Source organism: Anarhichas minor, unplaced genomic scaffold (genome assembly GCF_050575085.1).
Source record: "Anarhichas minor isolate MPS153535 unplaced genomic scaffold, ASM5057508v1 ptg000074l, whole genome shotgun sequence".
Taxonomy (NCBI): Eukaryota; Metazoa; Chordata; class Actinopteri; order Perciformes; family Anarhichadidae; genus Anarhichas; species Anarhichas minor.
Genome location: NW_027466520.1, coordinates 1,080,073 through 1,105,849, shown reverse-complemented (window position 1 = coordinate 1,105,849; position 25,777 = coordinate 1,080,073). Strand labels below are relative to the sequence as shown.

At 43.7% G+C, this 25,777-nt stretch overlaps 1 protein-coding gene across 1 annotated transcript; it reads left to right on the top strand.

Moving 5' to 3' along the window:
- The first annotated feature begins 13,717 nt into the window (after nucleotides 1-13,717).
- LOC142937773 (uncharacterized) lies at nucleotides 13,718-25,116 on the top strand. Its single transcript, XM_076080860.1, has 8 exons — nucleotides 13,718-13,815; nucleotides 17,085-17,143; nucleotides 17,704-18,093; nucleotides 18,379-18,805; nucleotides 20,432-20,747; nucleotides 21,785-21,902; nucleotides 23,679-23,709; nucleotides 25,077-25,116. Exons 1-8 carry the CDS (start codon nucleotides 13,718-13,720, stop codon nucleotides 25,114-25,116), a joined length of 1,479 nt encoding a protein of 492 aa, XP_075936975.1.
- Nucleotides 25,117-25,777: the final 661 nt, after the last annotated feature.

Here is a 25,777-nt window from a genome sequence, read left to right as displayed (position 1 = left end):
GTGTAAAGTTTGGTGAATGTAAGAGCTGCTGAAGTGGAGATTTCTGGATCAGAGTCTGAGAACAAACTCATTTAGAGGAAACGTCCTTTAAAGAGACGTTTAGTTACATTACAGACATTTAGAGACTCTACAGGTGAACAGGGTCAAAACATGAACTCAGAGATATCACCATGAAACTTCACCACTTCATTACTCACATTAAGATCATTATTTGTTGTATGACAAGTTTTCTGAAATGTTATGTTTAAATATGCAAATGAGGCATTATGTAAAGGTAACTTTTGGTGAATTTAGGAGAAATCTACAGACGTAAACAGACAAAGTAGTAAAATAAAAACCTGAATGTGTATTTTGGATGTTTTTTTCCACTAATCTGAGAGAAAACATGTTATAGAAGCAAAATAGACTAAAATTAAAAAAATGAAAAGGAAGACTTACGATGCATTTGGTCTAGATGCAGACTCTGGAGGATCCAGGTGTTGGTTTGTGGGTCTGATTTTATCAGGTCGATGCTTTCAATGTCATTGGTATCATTTCGTAAGCTGCTGGTTTCATGTTGAAAGGGTCATGACGACCTTTTCTCCAATTATCTCATCCTCTTTTCTTTGGTTCAACAGCAGCAGCGAGCTGATCAAAGCTGCCAAGAAGTTATTACAAACCGACGGGAAAATCACGCACTCATGCAACATAATAACAACATACTGAGAATTACATAATGATGTCAAACAGGGTCGGAGCCACCGCTGAGGACACGTGAACAGTGTTATTTCTGGCAATCTGGAGGGTTTAATTGCATCAAGTGACACATGCTGCTAAATATCTAAAATGTATGATAGGGTCTAAATGCCCTGAAGAAAGACCCACTGTAAGTGTTCTCATGATTAAGCCATTATAATAAAGGCTCTTTCATATTTCCTTCTTCATTGGTCCACCGTGGACAGACCCAGATCCTCCAGCAGAGACCGGTCCACCGTGGACAGACCCGGATCCTCCAGCAGAGACCGGTCCACCGTGGACAGACCCGGATCCTCCAGCAGAGACCGGTCCACCGTGGACAGACCCAGATCTGGCTTCACCGCAGCCTCGGACCTGCAGTCGGAGCTCCGGAGGGAGGAGGAGAGCTCAGCTCCCGGCAGCAGCGTCTCCTCCTCCTCCTCCTCCTCCAGGAGCAGAGTTTCTCCTCTCTGGGAGCCAACACCGACACCACGCTTCTGGAGACCCAGGACGTATTGCTGGACCCGCTAGAGGGAAGGGAGGCATGGGAGAACCAGAACCAGGACTGAGAGGGGCAGACTGTCAGACCCCGCTGCAGGAAAATGAAGTTTTCTAAAGGGACTCTGGTGCTCAGAGACACTACCACTTTAGTCCACAGGGACCAACAGAATCAACACTAAGTTAAAGTTCCTCGTAGTAACTTTAAGTACAATACTTGAGTAAATGTACTTATGCTGCAATCCATCGCAAGCCGGAAGTCGACAATTCCGAGATGTACAATCTAAAAATGTCCCAGTGCATCTGCTCGGTAAAAAATAGAAGTCTCTGAGCTACTTACATCAATCACCACAGCGCCAGTAGCAAAAGAGAAACAGTGTGTACAGTAACTGTCTTTAGATTAACAACTAGAAAATCCTGCGCGGAAAATATTTCTCAAAATCAAATTCAAGACATTTCAATGATCTGTGGGAACCGTGTTAAAAGAGACAGGAGGAATAATTAAGTACCGCGAGCTCACAGAGAAGCACAGATCAACTGAATGGAAATGGAAACAGCAGCTACAACGTTCTTTGCAGCCTCACAACACAAACTCTCCATAAAACGCTACACAAAGTAAAAGATGAAGGCAATTCAACGTTGCTGTGACGTCAGGTGTGTTTAACTTCATGTCGGAGGTCGTTTCGCTCCAAGTTCTGCAGCTGCAGTTACTTTCCTTTGTTTAAAACGTTGTTAAAACACGAGGTCAGAACAACAGTAAATATGAGGAGATGAAAAAGGAAACAGTGGTGAAGTCAGGCAGCTGCATCCACACACACACACACACACATACACACACACTCACACACACACAAAAAGAAGGCTACATGTATAAAATCCATGATTCGTCCTGTTTCTGGAATCCATCAGACTGAAATTAAACTCATCCGTTAAATTAGTGTAATCAGTGAACCTCTCTCAGTGGCTCATCAGAGGGATCCACTCCGTCCCCCATCTGCTCCCTGCCAATTCCACTCCGGCGCTGCCTTGGCCCGCAGACTGATCGGTCCCCGCAGGCCTGGCACCGGGTTCAGCCACCATGATGAGGACATTTACATTTTAAGCATTTTGGCTGGCGCTCGTATCAGGGAGTGATTTACAGTCAGCCGGACCTGAGGGAAGAGGATGACCTTGAGTGAATCGCTGGTCCTCTTTGTTTTCTGTGTGTTCATTGTTATCAGACTTCAGGAGAGGAGCCGGAGGGGTTTTTTCCCACAACAGTACACATTTTAAACACTTTGTATCTTGGCACTAATGCAATGATGTTTGTTGTTGAGGCCTGAACGTGAATGTAAACTTGGTGTAAAATGTGTTATTTCCATGATGTTCATTCTTCAGTGACTAAAACACATTTTACTCTGTACAAACAGTTTTTACCTTATATCTTAATTACACAAACAATGTATCATCCAAAGGGAATCCTTACTCCAAAGTGGTGCCGGGTTACAGATTTCTGCAATTACAACAACAACTACAAAGAGACACGAAACAGAAACAAAACAGCTACAAAGAGACACAAAACAGAAACAAAACAACTACAAAGAGACACAAACTGAAACAATACAACTACAAAGAGACACAAACTGAAACAATACAACTACAAAGAGACACAAACTGAAACAATACAACTACAAAGAGACTCAAACAGAAACAAAACAGCTACAAAGAGACACAAAACAGAAACAAAACAACAAGATTCAATCCAAGAGTATGAATCTAAAATGCAGAAAAGAGAAAAGAGATATATCAATCGAACCTCAACGATACTACCGGTAACATCGGCATGTGTATATATTGCGACGTCTTCGGGCAGTAGAAGCCACACTGTCAAAATTTCTTGCGAAATGTTCTAGTTTATTTTACTGTTATGTCATTTATCTGCCTTGTTTGTATTGTTATTGCTTTTACTCTTTCTGTTTTTTACCATGTAGTGTCTTTGAGTACCTTTTAAAGCGCGACACAAAATACATGTATTATTATTATTAAACATTCCTATATTATAAATAACATTCTCCTGACTAACCTGCTGCAGGAGTTCCAGCCCTGCAACAAAAGAAAGTACTTTCCACCACCTTCAAGATGAGAGGACGATCAGAGGATGAAGAGTAATGTCTCACTAAATCATCACTTTTCTAAGAATGCCGTGTGACCCTTTATAAGACAGAAAGTAGCCTCTCATTGATGAGGACACTGGTTGCTATAGTTTCTATATTTTAAGTTGAAGTAGAAAACACACAAACGGACTGAAGAGTGATAAAACATCTGCTGACTCATCCCTCAACTGACCACCTGACAGCCTTCACTTCTCACTCATATTGGCCTCCCGTCTTTACCCACAAAGCATTTCTCTCCAGAAAGATGGAAAAGGAGGGTTGCTGATGTTGAGAATAATAACTGATAAACTGATTAAGAAAACGACAACACATAGGCCCAAAACACTAACAAGCATTAAACGTTACACCTCACACTGTTAATGTGCTCATTGCTTAGAAATGTATGTGGAAAACACTGAAGAAGGTCAAATACTCCAGACAGAGCATTCTAGTGTCTGTCTGTACAAAAGAAGAAGTACAGTGACACATTGAAGGTCAGCTTAAGGCCTATTCCGCAAACCACAGGATATTAGAGTAAAACAATGTCTGGTTAAGCCTCGAGATTAATACGAAAACAGGAACTAGGACGGTTGGGCAGGAACTAGGACGGTTGGGCGAGCGACCCAGTTGTGACCTCTTGATAGCTGACGACACTTAACTGAACCCGGCGTCTGTTGACATCATAACAAACACACACACTGATTGAGTATACAGGAAGTGGATTCAGGAAGGAGATGGAATCCGTGAGCCTGGAGGGAGTGGACCTCCCTGTGCTCCAATGAGGCCCTCAGAAAGTCTAAACCAAGAGCCGCCTCCAACAAATAGACAACCAATCATGTTCTGATGCTTAATCAATAAATTCTGCTGCGCACTCTGTTTAAGCGCCTTTTAGTTGTTGATTTTACAGCATTACTAGGCCCATGCATGTTTAACTGCTGGGTAAAATACTCCTGTTAGAAATCAAATAAATGTTCTTATTGCTTAACTGAATTATAGAGTTTTGTCTCATTCTCGGTCCACCTCAACACTGATGAAAATTGTAGCCGATATATCTTCCGCCTCGGCCGCTATCACCCAATCAAATCCCCCTTTCAACCTCCGCTCGATGAGGAGGCGATAGCAGTTAAGGTGACCTCGTTCTGAATGCGGCCTGCGAGGCTGTATAATTGGATACACTCTGACGTGAGATTGAGTTTATCGCAGGCAATAAAGATCTTTTTAAAAGCTGTGCTCTGCTTTCTAAACGGGAGTAATCAGTCTGAGCTCAGAAGCAACAATCAACGGTTCCTGCGGTTAAAACACCCGAGGTCGACTTCTTCTTTTCTTCTTCTTCTTCTTCTTCTTCTTCTTCTTCTTCTTCTTCTTCTTCGTGTGTTCATAGATAAGGACAGCTGTTAGCATCTGTATTGTTAACCACACCTGGCTCTGTCAGGCTGAATGCGCCGTCATTTTGTAGGAAATCATTAAATCTCTACGTCACTCCTCCACATTTAGAATACGGTAACTTCGGTTCATCGGTTGCAAAAAACGAAACCATTGCGACGGCCGTAATCCAAGATGGCGACGGCGAAATCTTCAAACTTGAGGCTCGAGCCTCAGTCCACAAACCAGTACGTGACGTCACGATGACTACGTCCACTTCTTATATTAAGTCTGTGGGTGGTCGCCACAAAACATTTCAATTTGAAAGATTTTATTGTGTTTGATATTTTGGTTTATGACCAAAAACCTGCAAAACTGTCGACATTTGCATTAGCTGAACTTTGTGTTGAGTGCAAATTTTAGCATGCTAACACGCTAAGCTAAGATGGTGAACACTGTAAACATTAACGTTGTGAGCATGTTAGCAAGCTATTGTTGACATTAAAAGCATTGTTGTGCCTAAGCAGCAAAGTAAGGCGGTAGAATCTTCAAATATTGAGCTGCGAATATAACTTTTCGTTCCAAATCTCAGCAGTTTTATTTGGCTTTTTTATGATCTTATAATTTCATATTTTGTGGTTTTTGCTGTCCATCTCTTCTACGTCTCTATAACTCGTCCTTTGAAAAGTTATATCAACATGAAGTTTAGTGACTTACTCATCAGGAAGTGGGAAAAGGTGCTCTGAATCTCTTCGATTACAGGGAATTACAGATAAGACGACCTCTCCTTCGATAATTCGTTAGCATTTAAAATGATCCCTTTTAATTACATCTGATGGATTCTAAAGTCTGGTGTATTTCCTCAGTGCCACGCTCTCTGATGTAGTTTAAACCAGCAGGTTCTTCTTTGTCTTTGAAGCCAAGTTGAAATGAATTCAGAGGATGGTTCAGTTGGTCCGATCAAACACACACCTCCGTAAATTAGTCAGGTTGGAATGTGAAGCTTCTTTCCACATTGAAATAAAAGATGAATAAAATATATCTCATATATTTACAATCTGCGTCCGTCTGTGGTTAAGTTTTCTCCTGAAAGTTACATCTCAGTGAAAGCATCAATATACTGTAACGCCACTTAAATCTACGTTTTGGTCTCTTGCACGTTTGAAGTGATCGGATACAAAGAAGAAAGAGAATAATGAACTCTACTTAATGGACTGCATGGCACAGAGAATAAAAACAACCATTTTAAGAGCAGCAGCTGCAATTTGCAGTAAAAGTCAACATAAACATTACAGTCTTTAAGGATTGCTTACTCACTTGTTGCCGAATTTGGCTCATTGGGAGAAAACTATTCTGTTTGTAGAGCAGCGGCTCAGACCGACTGGTGTTCAATTAGTGGGTAATTAATAAGTGTTTTCATGTGTGTTTGGGTGTTGCCATTTCAAAAGTGTTTTCCCAATGATTGCAAGGGATTTCATTCTTGAACTCCACCACGGTCACATGACTCCATGTCTCCACCACGGTCACATGACTCCATGTCTCCACCACGGTCACATGACTCCATGTCTCCACCACGGTCACATGACTTCATGTCTCCACCACCACGGTCACATGACTTCATGTCTCCACCACGGTCACATGACTCCATGTCTCCACCACGGTCACATGACTCCATGTCTCCACCACCACGGTCACATGACTCCATGTCTCCACCACGGTCACATGACTCCATGTCTCCACCACGGTCACATGACTTCATGTCTCCACCACCACGGTCACATGACTCCATGTCTCCACCACGGTCACATGACTCCATGTCTCCACCACGGTCACATGACTCCATGTCTCCACCACCACGGTCACATGACTCCATGTCTCCACCACCACGGTCACATGGCTTCATGTCTCCACCACGGTCACATGACTTCATGTCTCCACCACCACGGTCACATGACTCCATGTCTCCACCACCACGGTCACATGACTCCATGTCTCCACCACGGTCACATGACTCCATGTCTCCACCACGGTCACATGACTTCATGTCTCCACCACCACGGTCACATGACTCCATGTCTCCACCACCACGGTCACATGGCTTCATGTCTCCACCACGGTCACATGACTTCATGTCTCCACCACCACGGTCACATGACTCCATGTCTCCACCACCACGGTCACATGACTTCATGTCTCCACCACCACGGTCACATGACTTCATGTCTCCACCACGGTCACATGACTTCATGTCTCCACCACGGTCACATGACTTCATGTCTCCACCACGGTCACATGACTCCATGTCTCCACCACGGTCACATGACTCCATGTCTCCACCACCACGGTCACATGGCTTCATGTCTCCACCACGGTCACATGACTTCATGTCTCCACCACCACGGTCACATGACTCCATGTCTCCACCACCACGGTCACATGGCTTCATGTCTCCACCACGGTCACATGACTTCATGTCTCCACCACCACGGTCACATGACTCCATGTCTCCACCACCACGGTCACATGACTTCATGTCTCCACCACCACGGTCACATGACTTCATGTCTCCACCACGGTCACATGACACTATGTCTCCACCACGGTCACATGACTTCATGTCTCCACCACGGTCACATGACTCCATGTCTCCACCACGGTCACATGACTTCATGTCTCCACCACCACGGTCACATGACTCCATGTCTCCACCACCACGGTCACATGACTTCATGTCTCCACCACGGTCACATGACTTCATGTCTCCACCACCACGGTCACATGACTCCATGTCGCCACCACGGTCACATGACTTCATGTCTCCACCACGGTCACATGACTCCATGTCTCCACCACGGTCACATGACTTCATGTCTCCACCACCACGGTCACATGACTCCATGTCTCCACCACGGTCACATGACTTCATGTCTCCACCACCACGGTCACATGACTTCATGTCTCCACCACGGTCACATGACTCCATGTCTCCACCACCACGGTCACATGACTTCATGTCTCCACCACGGTCACATGACTTCATGTCTCCACCACCACGGTCACATGACTCCATGTCTCCACCACGGTCACATGACTTCATGTCTCCACCACCACGGTCACATGGCTTCATGTCTCCACCACGGTCACATGACTTCATGTCTCCACCACCACGGTCACATGACTCCATGTCTCCACCACCACGGTCACATGACTTCATGTCTCCACCACGGTCACATGACACTATGTCTCCACCACGGTCACATGACTTCATGTCTCCACCACGGTCACATGACTCCATGTCTCCACCACGGTCACATGGCTTCATGTCTCCACCACGGTCACATGACTTCATGTCTCCACCACGGTCACATGACTCCATGTCTCCACCACGGTCACATGACTTCATGTCTCCACCACCACGGTCACATGACTTCATGTCTCCACCACGGTCACATGACACTATGTCTCCACCACGGTCACATGACTTCATGTCTCCACCACGGTCACATGACTCCATGTCTCCACCACGGTCACATGACTCCATGTCTCCACCACCACGGTCACATGACTTCATGTCTCCACCACGGTCACATGACTTCATGTCTCCACCACCACGGTCACATGACTCCATGTCTCCACCACCACGGTCACATGACTTCATGTCTCCACCACCACGGTCACATGACTTCATGTCTCCACCACGGTCACATGACACTATGTCTCCACCACGGTCACATGACTTCATGTCTCCACCACGGTCACATGACTCCATGTCTCCACCACGGTCACATGACTCCATGTCTCCACCACCACGGTCACATGACTCCATGTCTCCACCACCACGGTCACATGACTTCATGTCTCCACCACCACGGTCACATGACTCCATGTCTCCACCACCACGGTCACATGACTTCATGTCTCCACCACCACGGTCACATGACTCCATGTCTCCACCACGGTCACATGACTCCATGTCTCCACCACGGTCACATGACTTCATGTCTCCACCACCACGGTCACATGACTCCATGTCTCCACCACCACGGTCACATGGCTTCATGTCTCCACCACGGTCACATGGCTTCATGTCTCCACCACGGTCACATGACTCCATGTCTCCACCACGGTCACATGACTTCATGTCTCCACCACGGTCACATGACTTCATGTCTCCACCACGGTCACATGGCTTCATTCATTGTCGCAGCTCCCTCTTTTACTTAGACTCTCCCTTTAAACATCTACAGCTGCAACATGCAACATGCAACATGCACATTGATACAGGATTCAATCTGTGTATTCTGACACCAAATCGGACATCGGACGTCTCTCCAAGAGACACGAATGTCCGGTGCATTCTTCCACACCACTTTTGGCAAAGACAGCGAGCAGCTGCACTCAATGAAACAACAGCAGGAGTCACAAACAAAGCTGTGAACCCACACAGTTGTCTGTCTCCCACCAGCCGGCCGTATCTCACTCACTTCAGTACATATTTTCTCTCACGTTGTCTCTCCATCTTTGTCTCTCCGCCAAATATCCTCTCCCTCTTATCTCCCTGTCTCTCTGCCTGTGTCTAATTAGTTCTCTCATCTCTCCCAGGCTGTGGGGTGATCAATGATCTCTCACTAATTTAGTCGGCACGGCGGACGTTATCTTGGGGGGGGTTGGCGGATGGGACATGTCAGTGGGCGCCCGTGTGGAGTGTATGAAATGAATGTACAGGAGGCCGTATTAACATCTCAGTCGCCGCCTGGAAATGAAGCAGAAATTGAATTTTTGAGGCCGACCGCTTCTTATTTCAGAAGGCTGACCTTCAATTCGAATACTAAGTGGAGATGGGGGAATATATTAAATATTGTGAACGCAGAAACAGCACACACACACACACACACACACACACACACACACACACACACACACACACACACACACACACAGAGTGCATCCTCTCCTGCAGAGTTTTTTTTTTGTGAATTTCTGCCTCCTGCAGCGTTTAATGACCTTGTTATGAGACGATATCCAGGAAGAGATTTCATGCATTTTGAGATGAACCAAGCCATGACAGTAAATTGATGCACTTTCACACCTGGACGGCGCCTCGGCCCATCGGCTCCATCTCCCTCCCTTCACCTCTGATTCCAATTCAGCTCCACTAATCCATGATGGAGTCTCCAGAAACCAGTGGCCTCGGTCAGATACTTCCTCTCCTCAAGGGATTATCTGAGCCACAGAGAAAAATACTCAATATCTGCTGTTAACAGGCACCAAAAAATAAATCTTGCATGTGTCCCTCACAGTTAAAGGGATAAGCTGAATTTATGGGAAAAGCGTCACATTGAGGTTACCTTGACAATCACTTTGAAAGCTTTACATCACACCATATCTGATGTGAGAGATGAATCTGAGCATAATGAGGTTGTGAAAAAGGGTTGTGGATGAATCGATGCTGGCGCGATTGTTCACAGCGTGAATATTTTTTTAAAAAGAAGAAGAAAGAACAAGAAAAATGGGACAGTGGAAGTCTGGGAAGAGTTTTCTGTGCAGTTCTGTTAGCGGACCACATGGCAGATGCTTTGGTGCCATCTGTGATCTTCAGCTTCATCATCTTTAGTGGAAATGTAACAGAGCTCATCACAAAGAGAGCTCAGCTTGAAAAGAGGACGCTGTGCTATCTGAGGAGTCTGAGCAGCAGTTTGTTGTCTGATAATACTCAACGGAGAAAGAGGGTTTTTATTAAAGTTACAATCAATTCAAGCAAAAAGCCACGCGTTTGTTTAAGGATGAAGATGTGTGATTAATTGATATTTTCTTAGACAAAAATGCTCTTTGATACGCACAAAATTGTTAACGCTAATTTATGCAATTAATATTTCTCAGTGTGATTATTCTTTCAGCTTGAATGCATCATAAATAAATTCAGCTTCTGCTGGGCTCCACTTTCATTGATGTTGTGTGTATAGACTCCATAGATATATACTGTATGTGTGTATGTATGTATGTATACGTGTTTTCATGTACCATGGAGAGCCCATAAAGGTGAAAATGTTTCTGGCTGAAATATTCCTTTAACTTTTTCTACAATACGAGCAACAGTCTGAGAGGATGAAAGGGTGAGTGACAGGAAGCAGTGAACCCTCTCGTGTCCCAGGATCACAATCAGCTATCAAACCTGCAGAGGCGATGACAGTGGAAGTCTATCTGCAGCCTCACAGGTGGCCGTGTCTCCTCGGCTGCACCTCTTCTCTCCACCACAACCAGGATTATCTCATTCCTCCATCCTGCATGTTATTGTTTGCCATCCTGTAATTCCTTTTTTTGTGTGTCTGCAAACGAGGGCTCAGCACTCCGAGCGCCACATCTGGTGCATGTGTCTGACAATTAGTGCCTGTAGGGGGAACACGGCGTTTCCTTTTTTCGCTCCCCTCCGAGGGCCCCGGCTACATGTGTCTGCAATCCCCTTCTTCCTGAATGTGATCATGTTGGCATTCCCCCGCTGTGTTTGTTTCTGTAAAAAAAGAACCGCCCTTAGTGCAGGCCCGTCCCTCTGCAGAGCTCAGGCTGACAAAGGCCCTGAAAACGGCACGCTGACTACCTCCGGGTGGAGCTGCAGCGCTGCCAGGAGCAAAACAACTCTGCTATTCACAGTCTCACCAGAGCCGATCTGCTCAACAAGCCAATGTTCTGACTTCTTTTGTGCCTTTTTTTTAAGCAGCTCTCTTTATCTGTACGCAGATCATTTACTGTCTGCTGCTGAATATTCATTCCTTGTGTGAGGAGAACTACGGTGGCCGACTCTGGAGCAGCCGTACTGTGCATTTCTTGCTAAATGTAATTGCTAAAACATCATTTTTCAGAGGCTGGTTGTGCCACACTGCTGTGTTTTGTTGGAAAAAAGTTAAAAATCTTTTGAGGATATGCAGAAGTACATTAAATCTGACCACAAACCAGATTTGCATTCATGTTTGTAGCAGGGAACTCACTTTAAACCACATGTTTACGTCGAGCCTCCTGCTTTCGCCACCACACCACCAACACCCCCCTCTGATACAAACCCTGCTCCATTTAATCCTCTCAGGGTTCACTGCCGCCGGCTGCTCCACCGGTCCCGAGGCCTGTCGGCGGGCGCTTCACAAACACAGGTCATTTGTCAAGTGAAAGACATTAAAGTGTAAAAGCCCGAGGTATTAAGAGCGCAGCGCGTGAGCCGATCCCTCCACCGGTGGAGAGAAATGCTGAGCCTGCAGCGAGGAGGCGCGTGATGGACCTGCTTTACAGCTAACAAGCGGACGCGCTGAACTTATCGGCGTCCGCTTCCCTCCGGGCTCGCAGCCATTTTCAGAAACATGCCGCCTGGCGACCTGACACCAGATTCCTCTTCACAGTACACTGACTCAATATCCGGACGCAGGACCGAGACCGGGTTCTGGTGCTCTCTGGTGGGTCTGAGTGGGGGGCTAAGAGGGCACCAGTCCTCCAGCTGAGAGCTGCATGATAGTGTGAATCATCCCAATATGCTGGGGGGGGGGGGCATGCACCCTTGACATTTAAGTGTGGAGCTCATGAGCGGCCGTGCATCACCGTGCATTTGACCTTCTCAGTGTTTTGAAAATAATAATAGTGTGAAACAAGATGAGCTCATCCATGGAAGAGAGGGGAGCTGATGAAACGTACTTTATTTAGTGGAAACAACTAAAAACCATGTACTTTATTTAGTTTTTTTATTTGTTTTTATCTCATTTGTTTATTTTTTTCAGGGATTACGCTTATTGATCAACAAATAAAACAGTAGATGCTCGTTCTTTCGCTTCCCGGATGATTGAAAAGAGCCTCTGGCTAAAACCCATCATCTAAGATAACGTTACATTTGGAACATAGCTAGGTTAGCTAGCTAGCTAGCCAAGCTAACAGCCATGTTGGTGACGTTCACTGTGTGGAGACGAGCGATGAAGTTCGCTGATCGTTTTCACACAAAACTAAATGATTTTACGACAAATATATGACGAACCGCGACTTTCTTTACGTGTGAAATTATCTTTTAAATTGACAAACATCATATTTGTAATTCACGGCACAATTCAAACAGAATCTAAACATTTTTACATATTTTTAAAAAGGGAATCTTAATGCATCTTGAAGCTTAAATAATATAATCGTGTTCCAACTTCATAGCATCAGTTGGTGTTTGTCTTTTTCCTGTTTCAACCTCACAACGCTATCGTGCACTAAACCAGCTCCATAAAGAAATGTCTTTCCGTTTGCACTGACCTCCAGCTGCACTGTCCCTGCAGAGAGGTCCAACATCTGGAGGAAGAAGACAGTTACAGCAGCCGATTAATGATTAATGGTTTTAGTAATCACATGTGGTGGTAAAATGCAAGTGTCCACATACTTTACTGCATTAGAAACCGTGTCTTTGGAGCTCCTGTGTAAAAAGCAGTCAGCGTTGCGTAAAAGCAGTAACAGTCAAGGTCGTGTTTCATTGTGATCTACTTTTCCTCCAGCTGCAGCTCTCTGCTGCCAACAAGTGCAGCGCGACCTTGACTGTGTTATTGCTTAATTGAGTGGGTACACCTGAGCGTGGAGGGGGGGGGGGGGGGGGGGGACCCAGTGGAAATCAAACCCCCAACCCTGCCAATGTTGGTGCCACTGAGCCACACAGGAACACCTGACTGCTGAATAATTACCACACACACATGCAGATACACATTTTTCTGCAAACGCTGCACTCTTCTCCTGATAAATGTTCCATTTTTTGTGTTTTGCTTTCTCATGGGCCCATCAAGAATATATGAAAGTGCTGCAAACCATGATGTTTATTCCCAAACCGAACTAAGTTGTTTTGTTGCCTTAACCTAACTTTTTACCATAATGTTAAAAAAAGACTTTCCGGGCAACACGAAAAAAAAAAAAAGGACAATTTGTGTCCCTGTACACAAAACCAATATATTGCATCTTGCGACTATTATCAAGAGCTCCCGTGAGACGGTGTTGGACAGACATGCTAAAGCATGGCCGTGTACTCTGGAGAGGACATCGGCCTCCTCTGGCCTCACAGAGTCGCTTTTGTTTCTGCGTCAGGTGACCGATGGGCTGACCTGCCAAAAAAGTCAGTGTGGTCCACTGAGTGAGTGATGCTGCCCTCCTACCTCTCAGTCCGGAGTGGCCAGCCGTAGCCGGCCTCTAATTAGGCGTCTGGATGACAGAAGGGTTCCTTCAAAGAAGCATCCATCATGTCCCTTCAGGAGCCTGCAGACTGTCGGGACACTGGCCGAAGGGAGGAGAGAGGAGCTGGAAATGTGGACGCAGAGTCCTTCACTCATGGACTCTATCGAGGCTGAACCAGTGCTCATGTGAAATATGTGGTATTTTAGAGAGAAGTGATCAGAACAATCAGCTTGTTTTACAAGAATCAGTTGAAACTAGAAATACTGTAATGTTTTCTTTGCTGTTCTTTTGTTCAGGGTTATTTATATGTCTGTATACAGAGAGCACTCCTCTCTGAAGTAATCCTGTGTCCTGATATCACTTAGTCATCTCGGAGACGTCGGCAGATGATGAGCATTTCCAAACACTTGAACCGTGTGGCACGAGCTCCGCTGTTCTCCAGGAAAACAATTTTTAAAAATGCCTCGACAGCTTGACAGAATCCCTCCAAACAGTTAAGGAGGCAGAATGGATGCTCTTAACCTCCCACAGCTTTTATAGGCATCTCCAGCAGCTACACGCACCCCCACTCAGACTGCACAGCGGCTCACACTGACACGAACACAAGCAAACACCCGAGAGGCAAAGATCGAGGGAAGTGTTTCAAACAAAATATTTCAGGCCTCAGCACTATGTTTTTACATATATATCTTATATCTTTAAGTAATTTAGATGCTATGCAGTTATATGTCTGCTTAATAATGTAACAAACACACCAACACACATGCAGCGTCATCTGGCAATATTTTAATATCATTAATGCAACAAATATTTAATAAAATAATGATACCAAGACGTTAAAAACCTAACTGATATAGTACCTTTAAACCTGCATGGCTAGATACAGTATGCATCACTAACGCTGAGCATGGAGGATTTACTGAACGGGCCGACCAGCCACAAGGGCCCCCCCTGGCTTTCATCTACAAAATGTAACTCAAAGATACATGTAGCAACCAGGAAGGGACTCAAAATGAGCACACAGAAACACAAAACAACTACGAAAGGAACACAAAAAACAGCAAAGAGATCAAAACAATTACAAAGAGACAACAAAGAAACTCACAATGGCTATGGAAAGACGCAAACTACAACAAAGAGACTCAAAATTACAACACAGAGACAAAACGCAACTACAAAGAGACTCAAAATAACTTCAAGGGACTTCAAAATTACTACAAAGAGACACAATGCAACTAAGAGACGCAAAACAACTGCAAATAGACACAAAGAGACTCACAACAACTATGAAAAAGGAAACGTTTTTGGGAGAAATACGCAGTCATCTGCATAAACGCAGTGCGGGTTCTCTCCTCCATGGAGAGAGAAGCTATAAAAAAGTCCTTCAATCTGAGGGATTTGTCCTCATGAAGAGAACATTTTAGTGTTCATGCATTGGAACACATCGAGCTGTAAAAGGAAATCATCACTGCAGGATGTTTTACCCACAGAGACCCCCGACTGTTTATGTCGTTCTGTGTGAAATGTACGTGCCTCCTCCATCAGACCGCATACTGTAAACCACCCCCCGCCGGGAGCCAATCACGCTGACGCCTTTCACATTTACCCATAATGCCGGCCTCATGAAGATGGAACTGCGGCGCCTGAACAGCGTCGACGAGATATGAGCTTCTGAGACCCGTCCAAACCCGAGCTGTCCAATCTCCCGCCTTTAAAAAGAACCTGAAGAATCTGAGGGGAAATCATGTGTTGCGCTCCAGTGCCGCAACTTCCCCTCATCCCATCTGGGGCTTCAAAGAACCTCTTAAATCACTTTTAAAAAGGGTTGTTTCAAATTGCGAAAGCTTTCTCGAGTGTGTCCGTCTCAAACAATGCACAAAAGCCTTTTATTGCCCCTTTTTGAAGGCTGCATGCTTTTCTTTTCTTTTGTGCAGATTTCTCTGTGGATGATGAGGAGAACCTCACACATGGACTCCCACATATTCACTCCACATCAGGGTGTTCACCCCCCCCCCCCCCCCCCCTGCAGCCAGGAAAAGCTATTACTGCTGCACATGTCATTGCGTGTTTCATCGGTAAAAATTGGTTTCATTACCTGATCCCAAAAGGCTCGCTGCCTGAACTCTAATGGTCGGGCCCACGATTCATTATTAATTCAATACATTTGTGTATTTTCTTTTTCCGCCTCGGGGAGCGACATTATCGGTCAATAATGGGGTTCACAGTCGCCTTCACACAACAACTATACGACTCTAATAACGTCCTTCCTGACTATTAATTCAATACACTGTTTTTCAGCTGACGTAATCAGAAACAGGAGAAACAGTCGACAGCCGTGCTAGCAGGCCGCACTGAGAAACACTAGCACTTTGAGCTGAATGCTAACATCAGCGTGCACACATGCTCACAGTGACAATGATAGCATGCTGGTGTTTATGCCAGGTGTGAGAAAATATATTTTTGTTTATTTTTGTGCTCCATTGATCTCCAGAACAGTCGGGGTTCAGGTTTCGCTCGTTCACATCTAGTTTGTAGGACGTGTTTTCCGACTAATTAAAAGTAGTTTATAGTCAGTGTTGCCAGTTAAATTACAACAAGCTTAGTAAAGATCCAGCTCAGTTCATTTATTGTGTTAGCCGAGCACGAAACACAGACGGTAACGTCATTAGTTCTGCAAGTATTTGGTGATTAACCGAAGTATTGGACAATAAGAATTGTATTTATTTATGCTTTATTTAAAAAGGGACACATACATCATACATAGACAAATACTGTTTATAGCGGATGACAATTTGTAACACTCGTCCATAGATCTTTTTTTGACCTGATGACGGCGCTACAGGAAAAATCAGGTTCACCAAAGTTATTAACATATATATATATATATAATTAATAAATAATATATATATATATAACTATATATATATATGTTTTACTGGACGCAGACAAACTGATGTCTTATAATTAAAAAAAGCCAGAAGGAAGTAACAGAAGAATGGAAACACACACACACACACACACACACACACACACAGAGTGTGTCTGGGAGGTACTGAGTCACATGAATGACACACACACACACACACACACACAGACACACACACACACACACAGAGTGTGTCAGGGAGGTACTGAGTCAAATGAATGACACACACACACACACACACACACACACACACATCCCAGCTTGTTGTGTTGTTTCTTCAGCAGTCTCATCATGGACGTCCGGTGGGTCTGCAGCACTTTGAGTCTGTTATCGGTTATAGGAGGTGAGCTCACACACACACACACACACACACACAGACACACACCTGTGTTTATGTGTTTTCATATGTGAGTTTATATATGTGTTTGTGTGTTTATATATGTGTTTGTGTGTTTATATATGTGTTTGTATATTTTTACATGTGAGTTTATATGTTTATGTATGTGTATATATATGTGTGTTTATATGTGTGTTTATGTTTTTATATATTTATTTATGAGTGTAAAGACGTGAAAACCTGCATAAATAAATGGAGAAACATGACAATCTAGTCTAGAAGGAGAACAGAGTCTGGTTCATGTGAGTCATGAACTCCTGACTGTGACAGTAAAAAATGATCTGCTGCTGAAATGTCTTGGGGGGGGGGGGTTGAGTCCACAGGTCTGATGTGACTGTTAGACACCAACACCATAAAAAACACAGAAGCACAGCTGTTTTAAGACCTGAAACTCAAACCTGTGTGTGGTGGATCGATGCTCGAAGGTGCAGCAGTTTCTGTCTGGAACCTTTTCTGATGTTTAAATAATAATAACTACCAGGTAACGTTATGTTTTTGATCGGCAGCGCTCAGCTCCGGAGACGACGGCTGGCACACGAAGGTGCAGCCGGAGGTGCGAGCCATCGAAGGCTACCCGGTGGTGCTGCCCTGCACCTTCAGCCACCCGCAGCACTCCCAGCATTCCTCTCTGCAGGTGTTGTGGCGTCTGGGCCACGGTCAGGGCTCCACCGTCCTGTACCGCTGCTCCAGCGGGCCGGGGGCCCCCACCTGCGAGCCGGGGCCCCAGCAGGACCAGCGCTACCGGCTGGAGGGAAACCCGAGGGAGCACGACCTGTCGCTGCGGATCAGCAGCGCCGCCCTGCAGGACAGCGGGCGCTACTACTGCAGGGTAGAGGTCCAGGGACGGGAACACGTCAGCTTTGAGGACAAGATGGGGACCCGGCTGAGAGTGGAGGGTACGTCCAAAAAACTACATTCACACTGTGACGCCTCAGGCTGTCTCTGTCCTTCAGCCTATCTTCACCTACTTCCTGTCTACACCTACGTCCTGTCTTCTACATCTACTTCCTGTCTTCTACAGCTACGTCCTGTCGTCTTCACCTACGTCCTTTCTTCTTCACCTACTTCCTGTATTCACCTACGTCCTGTCTTCACCTACTTCCTGTCTTCTACATCTACTTCCTGTCTTCACCTACGTCCTGTCTTCTTCACTTACTTCCTGTCCCCCCTTCCTCTCCCAGCTCCTCCTAGGATCTTGGATCTGTCAGTAGAAGGTAGCGATCAGTCCGGGTACCGAGCCCTGTGTCGGGTTCAGGGTTCCCCGCTGCCGGACGTCCAGTGGCTCGGCCCCGACGACCCTCTGGAGGGTTCTCTTGTGGGTTCTCCGGTGGTTCCGCTGGCTCAGGGCTCGGCGGCTCACTTCCACACCGTCAGCCAGCTGAGAGACGTGGAGCCGGACCGGCGGTACGTCTGCAGCGCCTCCAACCCGCTAGGCAAAGAGCAGGCCGCCCTGTACGTCCTGCACCCCCGACCGCCGCTCTACGTGGGCGGGGCCTCGCCTCCTCTGCTGCTCCTCCTGTCGCTGTCTGTGGGGGCCAAGCTCCTCCTCCTGGTGGGGGTGGGGGTCTGGATGGTGCAGGGAGGAGCTCTGCAGGGACTCGGATGCAGGTGGAAGTAACCTGATCAAGTTATGACGTTTAGTGTGTTTGTTTGAGTTTATTCTCCAGTCAGTGTTTTACTACACAAGTATTTTATACACTAAAAGGATCAATATCAGTGTACTTGTACGACATATTTAGTGTATTTTACTGAACTGGAAGGGAAAATATTCTAAACCAAACTTCTAAACATCACTACTAAGATATAATTATTATTATTAACATGTTAATTATTCATCACTTGACCTAAAATCCAATAAATTCCTGATGAAAACTCTTTTTAAATGATGAAGACGTTCATTGAGATCACATATTATCTTTTGGGCCTCATGTGATATGTAATAAATTATGATGTTATTAGAAATTATTATAGAGTTTCTTTAGTATGACTTTCTATGTTGTGATGCTTTATTTTACATTTATATTTAGTTTATGAATCATTTCCAAGAAAATTTTATAAAAAGAGTGAATTTATTTGATCTCATCTAATTGTATTTATCCGTTATGTGAAATAGTTGTCTTTAATGTTTTAATGTTCAGGTGACCTGCTGTCTCTTTAGTATTGGAATGAAGTATTTTAACCAAACTTCAGTAAATTAATGTGACGATACAGCAGATTAATAATTAAAAATCTCTGTAACTTTATTGTTCTTCACTGAAATGATGTGAAGAGACATCAGATATGATTAAGTTGTGATATTTGTTCTTTTAACCTTTTTCTTTAACAGTTGATAAATACTGAAACCTAAAATAATCTGTTTTCAGGACGCAGCCTCAATTAAACAGATGTCACACTTCAAACCTATTTGATTATTACAATGTAATATTTAAATGAAATAAAAAACAGTTTCAAACATTATAATATATTTAATGGAACAATCAGTAACATCAGAGATTAAATTGAGTTTATTAAAACAGAAATATGTGTTTAGCAGGATTGTTATAATAATATATAAGATTATGAAATAAAAAGTGCTTAGCTCACTTTAGTTTATCTTCTTTGACCAATCAGATCACAGACTGTCTAAACAATCAAAACATTCTTAGTTATCTGCGACATCAACTCATGAAAAGATTTTAAAAATACAGTTCATATATATTCAGAACATTAAAACCAACTTTATATCTAAACGTTTAATAACTATATAAAAGCTACAAAACAAATCAAAAACTATACCGTTAGAAATAAGCTAGCTGCTGAGATAGCCACAGCTAGCTTTAGCTATGGCTAAGTTTTCCTCTTCCTCCTAGCATGAAAATTATATTTTGTTAATCCAACAGTTAAGAAACTCAGATTTATTTTCCTTCACCTACATCCTGTCTACACCTACGTCCTGTATACACCTACTTCCGGTCTACATCTACTTCCTGTCTACACCTACTTCCTGTCTACACTTACTTCCTGTCTACACCTACGTCCTGTCTACACCTACTTCCTGTCAACATCTACGTCCTGTCTACACCTACGTCCTGTCTACATCTACTTCCTGTCTACACCTACGTCCTATCTACACCTCCTTCCTGTCTTCATCTACTTCACTTTAATAAAAAAGAAGATGGGGTTGCGATAGCAGACGGGACGAGCGGCCTCACAGCAGTCCTTGTCACTCCAGCCAAAGTCCTTGTTCCGCTCCAGACTCATGATGGCACACTGGCCGTCGTGCACTGTGCCGGGTTCCCCCTCCTCCCAGTTGGTGTCTTGGACAGGAGCCCCGTTCAGCCAGTACCACTCACCAGAATGGGAGCTGCGACGCATGCCGATCCAAACCTCCTGCAGGCTGTCGCTCTTGGTCTGGAGGATTCTTTTGGAGATTTGTTTCTGGAGCCGGGCGTCAGGGAAGCTGACCAGCTCCAGCTTCTGGTCTCTGCAGTACTTCAGGGATTCTCGCCAGCCGTCCGCCACTTCACCAATTTTCAAGACCTCTGGAGACAAGACGCATCCCCTGAAATCTGTTGAAACAAAACACACTGGAATGAGAAGGCCTGTTTGATAAGAAACCACTGATGTCACTGTGTTTAGTGCATCAGTTTGTGGAGGCCTGATTGCAACAATTAGCTTAGCAATGATAGCTTATCAACATGGACATGGCAGGCGGTCGAACTTCGGATTCCTCCACATGTTGGAGCAGTGTGCATGGGGCTCTAGTTCACCTTCACACTGGAATAAACAGTGTGTTTACCAGCTAGATTGTTAGCATTTTCCTGATAACTAGCTCATACTATCTCGAGTAGAACCAAGTGGCACTTCCAAGGTCAAAGAGGCTCATCATTAGCTAATACATTTGTGGGATTACAGGTTACGTAAGACTAGATGTGTTGTGGCTGCTATCAGTGTGTTAGGCTAACGTTTGCAGCTCTGCCCTGATGTTTATTGGCTCTGGGGAAGTTTACCAAAGATAATGTTACATTAGCAATACACATGGATCATCACGGGCGAGTATACTGTTAGCGTTATTCTCAATCTGGTAGGATGATATCATGCATGTAGCCAATCAAGCATGTTCAAGACCCTTTTACAAGATTCTCTGTTTAAAACGAATCAGATGGAAATATATAAAATATCTGCCAGAGATTTCACCCAACTCATGGAGCTAACGTTAGCTTAACTACTGGAGCTAAGGTTAGCTAGCTACTGCTGATGAAATCTGCCTGCAACCAATCATCATTTGAATCAAAATCGATACTCGCTGGTTAGAAAAGGGAAGCCACTTTGTTTTCCTGTTTCTCCTGGCTCAGTAAACCTCAGCTTGAAGGTGGATGTTGGACTGTAAATGTGTGGCTCGTGTTCGTGGTGTGGCTCCGTACCTGTGGTTGTACTGATGATGGACGCTGGGTTCCCAAACCGAGCCCTTCCCTTTCTTCCCATAAAATAGACAGCCATTTTGGAGGAAGCGTGCCAGATGATGCTCTGGCCTGACCCTAGAACAACAACTTTCGAGACATAATCAGTGTTTTTCAGATTCTCCCAGATTTGATTCTCCAAACGAAGACTTCCAACATGAACCCCATCAGTGCGGTCCTTGTGGACCACGATGAGGGCAGAGCTCTGCGTGTCATTGATGGTGTGAACCACATAACAGGCGGCGAAGTCCGTCTCTGGGATCAGCGTGAGGAGTAAACCCGGCTGGTAGAAGATAGCTGTGCCGGCCGTCTCAACCAGCGGCGAGTTCGGGTTGAAGGCCTCTATTATGGAGTTATCTTTATCTGACACAAGTACAAATGCTTCAGTTTCATTGGCCAGAACAGGTGGGATGTAGAACTTCAGCTTGTCTTCTTTGGCTGGCGGTAGCATGGCGTACAGCAGCCCACAGGTGCAGTTGTGCCGGATAGCGCAAGTGTGACCGAAGAGGACCGCCACCGGGTGGTTGGCTGACACAGATCGTAATTTCTCTTCTTCTTTTACCCAGATCTGATAAATCTGGCGGGACGGAAGGGGAACCATTCTGTTCTTTTTACCTATAATAGCTACTTCGTTATCATTTTCCCCATTGACGATAATGAGTTTGAATGGACCTCTTTCAGTTACGTCTGTTGTGACTATGTCCGCAGGGACAGTGGTTCCGTTGATCCTGGGTACCGGCGGTATGAGGTACTTCTTGACCAGTTTGTCGGTTGGTAAAACCAGAGCAGTCTGCACACTGTTGTTTTTGAGGTAGATGGCGTGGACCGTGATGGGTTTGGTGCTGGTAATTTGGAGAAATATCTTGGAGATTTCTGACTTCCGCAATTCCAGTTCTTCACCAAATTTGTATTCCTTAGACTGTCCTTTACTCAGTGTGGCATCCTTGGTGTAATAGTTGGGATCCGTTATGAACTTGACCGAAGTGCCATCATACAAGGCAATGATTCGAACCATGTTTTGGGGCTGAACAGGATGATAGTAGGCGATGTTCTCCGGGAAAGCAACAAAGAAATTCTGACCTGTGCTGTTTTCAGGTGGAGTGGCTACGGATTCTGGGAAAGCAAATACATGCAAAATAGTTAACCTCCTTTGCATTCTTCAAAAAGGTAAATTTCAGTAAGTCCAATAGGGGGTAACATGATGTACTTCAGACTGTGATTTACAGTGGATGTGAATCAGTCACCAACAAAATATTTACTACTTCCTACTAGTATTTACATGAAGGTATAGTGGAAGGAAACACTACAGCCAGAGTCAGCCAAGGAACAAGGGAACAACAATTGGGCATTTTATAGGAAAAGGAAGAAATAAATTATACACTGAAGTATTTGTGTAAATACTGGTTACCTACAGGGTCATTGTGTTCTCATACACTTTTCATAGTTAAACCAATAAAAAAATAATGCTCTGTAATTTGTATTAATCCCACCAAATCACATCATATTTATTCCACATGATCTCAAACAGAGTGACAAACGCCCAAAACACCAGACTTTTGTAGCCGTTTGTGTCCTATGTACTCAGAAGTGACAAATACCACACAGTAAAAATATTCTGTCACAGTAAAAGTACTAATACCACACTGTACGAGTACTCTGTTACATTAATAGTACTAATAGCACACTGTATGAGTACTCTGTTAGTAAAAGTACTAATACGACACAGTATAAATCTCTGTTACAGTGAAAGTACTAACACCACACTGTGAAAATACTGTTACAGTGAAAGTACTAAAATAGATAGATAGATATATAATTTATTCATCCCGCAAGGGGAAATTTGTTCGCTACAGCAGCAAAAAATATACTAAGCAATCAAAGTGACAGAGAAAAAAAAAATTCTTATTATGATCAACATTATTTTTTCCGATGTTTGAGTAGTTTCATTTATATCCACCACATTTGATGAGACCTAAAGTACTTCAGAATTGTACCCAAGTACAGTACTTGAGTAAATGTACTTAGTTACTGTTTCTTACCAGAGTTGGCTGCAGCCAGCAGCAGCAGGAGGAGCAGCAGCACAGGACACATGGTGGGTCTTTGGAAGAACAGACCAGAACCTGGAGAGAACCGACTGGTGTTAAAACAAGTTCTCTCAGGCGCTCATGTTTCGGAAAGAGAAAGTTGAAGTTTATCCGCAGGCTCTGACATTAAGTCTGACTTTAAAGGGAAACCAGCGACAACTGAAGTTAGAGCTTCAGTATACAAGTATACAATACATTTATTAACAATAAGATAATTAATAAAAAATATTCACACCTTTAAAATGTTAAAGTCTCCTTTAAAATGTTAAAATCTCTTCTTTTAAAATATTAAAGTCTCTCCTTTAAAATGTTAGTTTCTTCTTTAAAATGTTAAAGTTTACCTTTTAAAATGTTAAAGTTTCACCTTTTAAAATGTTAAAGTCTCACCTTTAAAATGTTAAAGTCTCACCTTTAAAATGTTAAAGTCTCACCTTTAAAATGTTAAAGTCTCACCTTTAAAATGTTAAAGTCTCACCTTTAAAATGTTAAAGTCTCACCTTTTAAAATGTTAGTTTCTTCTTTAAAATGTTGGTTTCTTCTGATCCTCACTCGTCAACAGTCGACTGAGTTTCTCTTCAATCTCTGATTCTCTTCATTTGTCAGTCAAACACTCATTTGGAAGATTTTTTGCATAAGATGTATATTAGTGTTCATGGAGGAGGAGCAGGAGGAAGAGGAGGGAGGAGGAGGAAGAGAGGGAAGAGGAGGAGGAGGAAGAGGGGGAAGAGGAGGAGCCAGCCTTAGGGGTCGTAGTGACGTGTTCAGACCTCAGGTCAGCTGAGCTGCTGCAGGTTGGTTCGGTTGGTTCTCTGATCTGGTCAGTTTGAAAGTCAAATCAGCTTCTAAACAAAACTCAAACGAGGAAACAAAATAAAGACCGATACCAACAAATGTATTCAATTAATATGATCAAATTCTTCAGATCCACCGAGGAAAGTAAATACAATAATATAATCTTTTTTTATTCAAGCCCAGTTTAGTGTGTACACACACTTAATGTCAATCCATCAAATAGTTCTGGAAACATTTTCACTCCATAACCTCAAATCTGCCTCATGTCCGTATGGTTCATCCTCTGGGGACTCAATTTTATTGCAATCTGTCCAGAAGTTGAGATATTTTAGTAAATTAGGGTTAAAAAAAATACTGATCTGCCTCAGTTTAAGAAAAAAGGAAAATAAAATGCGTTGCAACTGATAACTTATTAAATTGATATTTTCCCAGATGTATTTTAATCTTTTCTATATTCATGTTCCCGTGCGTCATCAGTAACGACACCGTTGTCATTAACAGAAGCTGCAGATCAGAGACTACAGGCACTGTTAACAGGTCTCATCTTTGATCCACCACTGACTCACCTGAACATGTCGATACACCTGAAAGTCCTTCTAGATGAGACGCAGTGAAAAAGATCTTCTGCAAACGTATGAACAAAGTAGCCGTGTTTAATGAATCGTGCGCAAACCACAGATGAAACTGGTTTGCTACAACGGTTAAAAACAGAGGATGTGTTGTGTCCACCTGAGGAAGTAAGTTGTCAGACTGCAGGTGGTTTCTTTTCCATCCCTCCAAACTTTTCAATACCACTGACTTACGGATACTTTCATTTCAATTCTGTTTGAGACTGTAGGATTTCCTGCAAGTCAAGCATTACATGTGTGCTTTTGTCAATACAATTAAAGCATAGTTCAATACATCACCTGCTGGATTTTATATTTAGTGTAGAAATAGTTCCATCTAGTGGACAAAACACATTTTACTCCCTAAACTTTCTGTGCAAAAAAATAAAAAGGACAAATAGTATCATAAAGGTGTTTATTTTATTGTTAATAAATAGTGAAACATTGTGATATACAGTTCATTTATGTGAAACTCATTTAAATTAAGTGTACATCATATATATATATATATAAACATTTCTTAAAAAGTGTCATTTTTCACTTGGTCGATTGTGCTCTTGTGAAAATCAGCATCTTGTGTCTTTTCTATAATTTCCTGCAAAGAGAAAAATGTTGTAGATTAAAAATGTTTCAGTAAACAGAGGAAGGCTTCCCCAA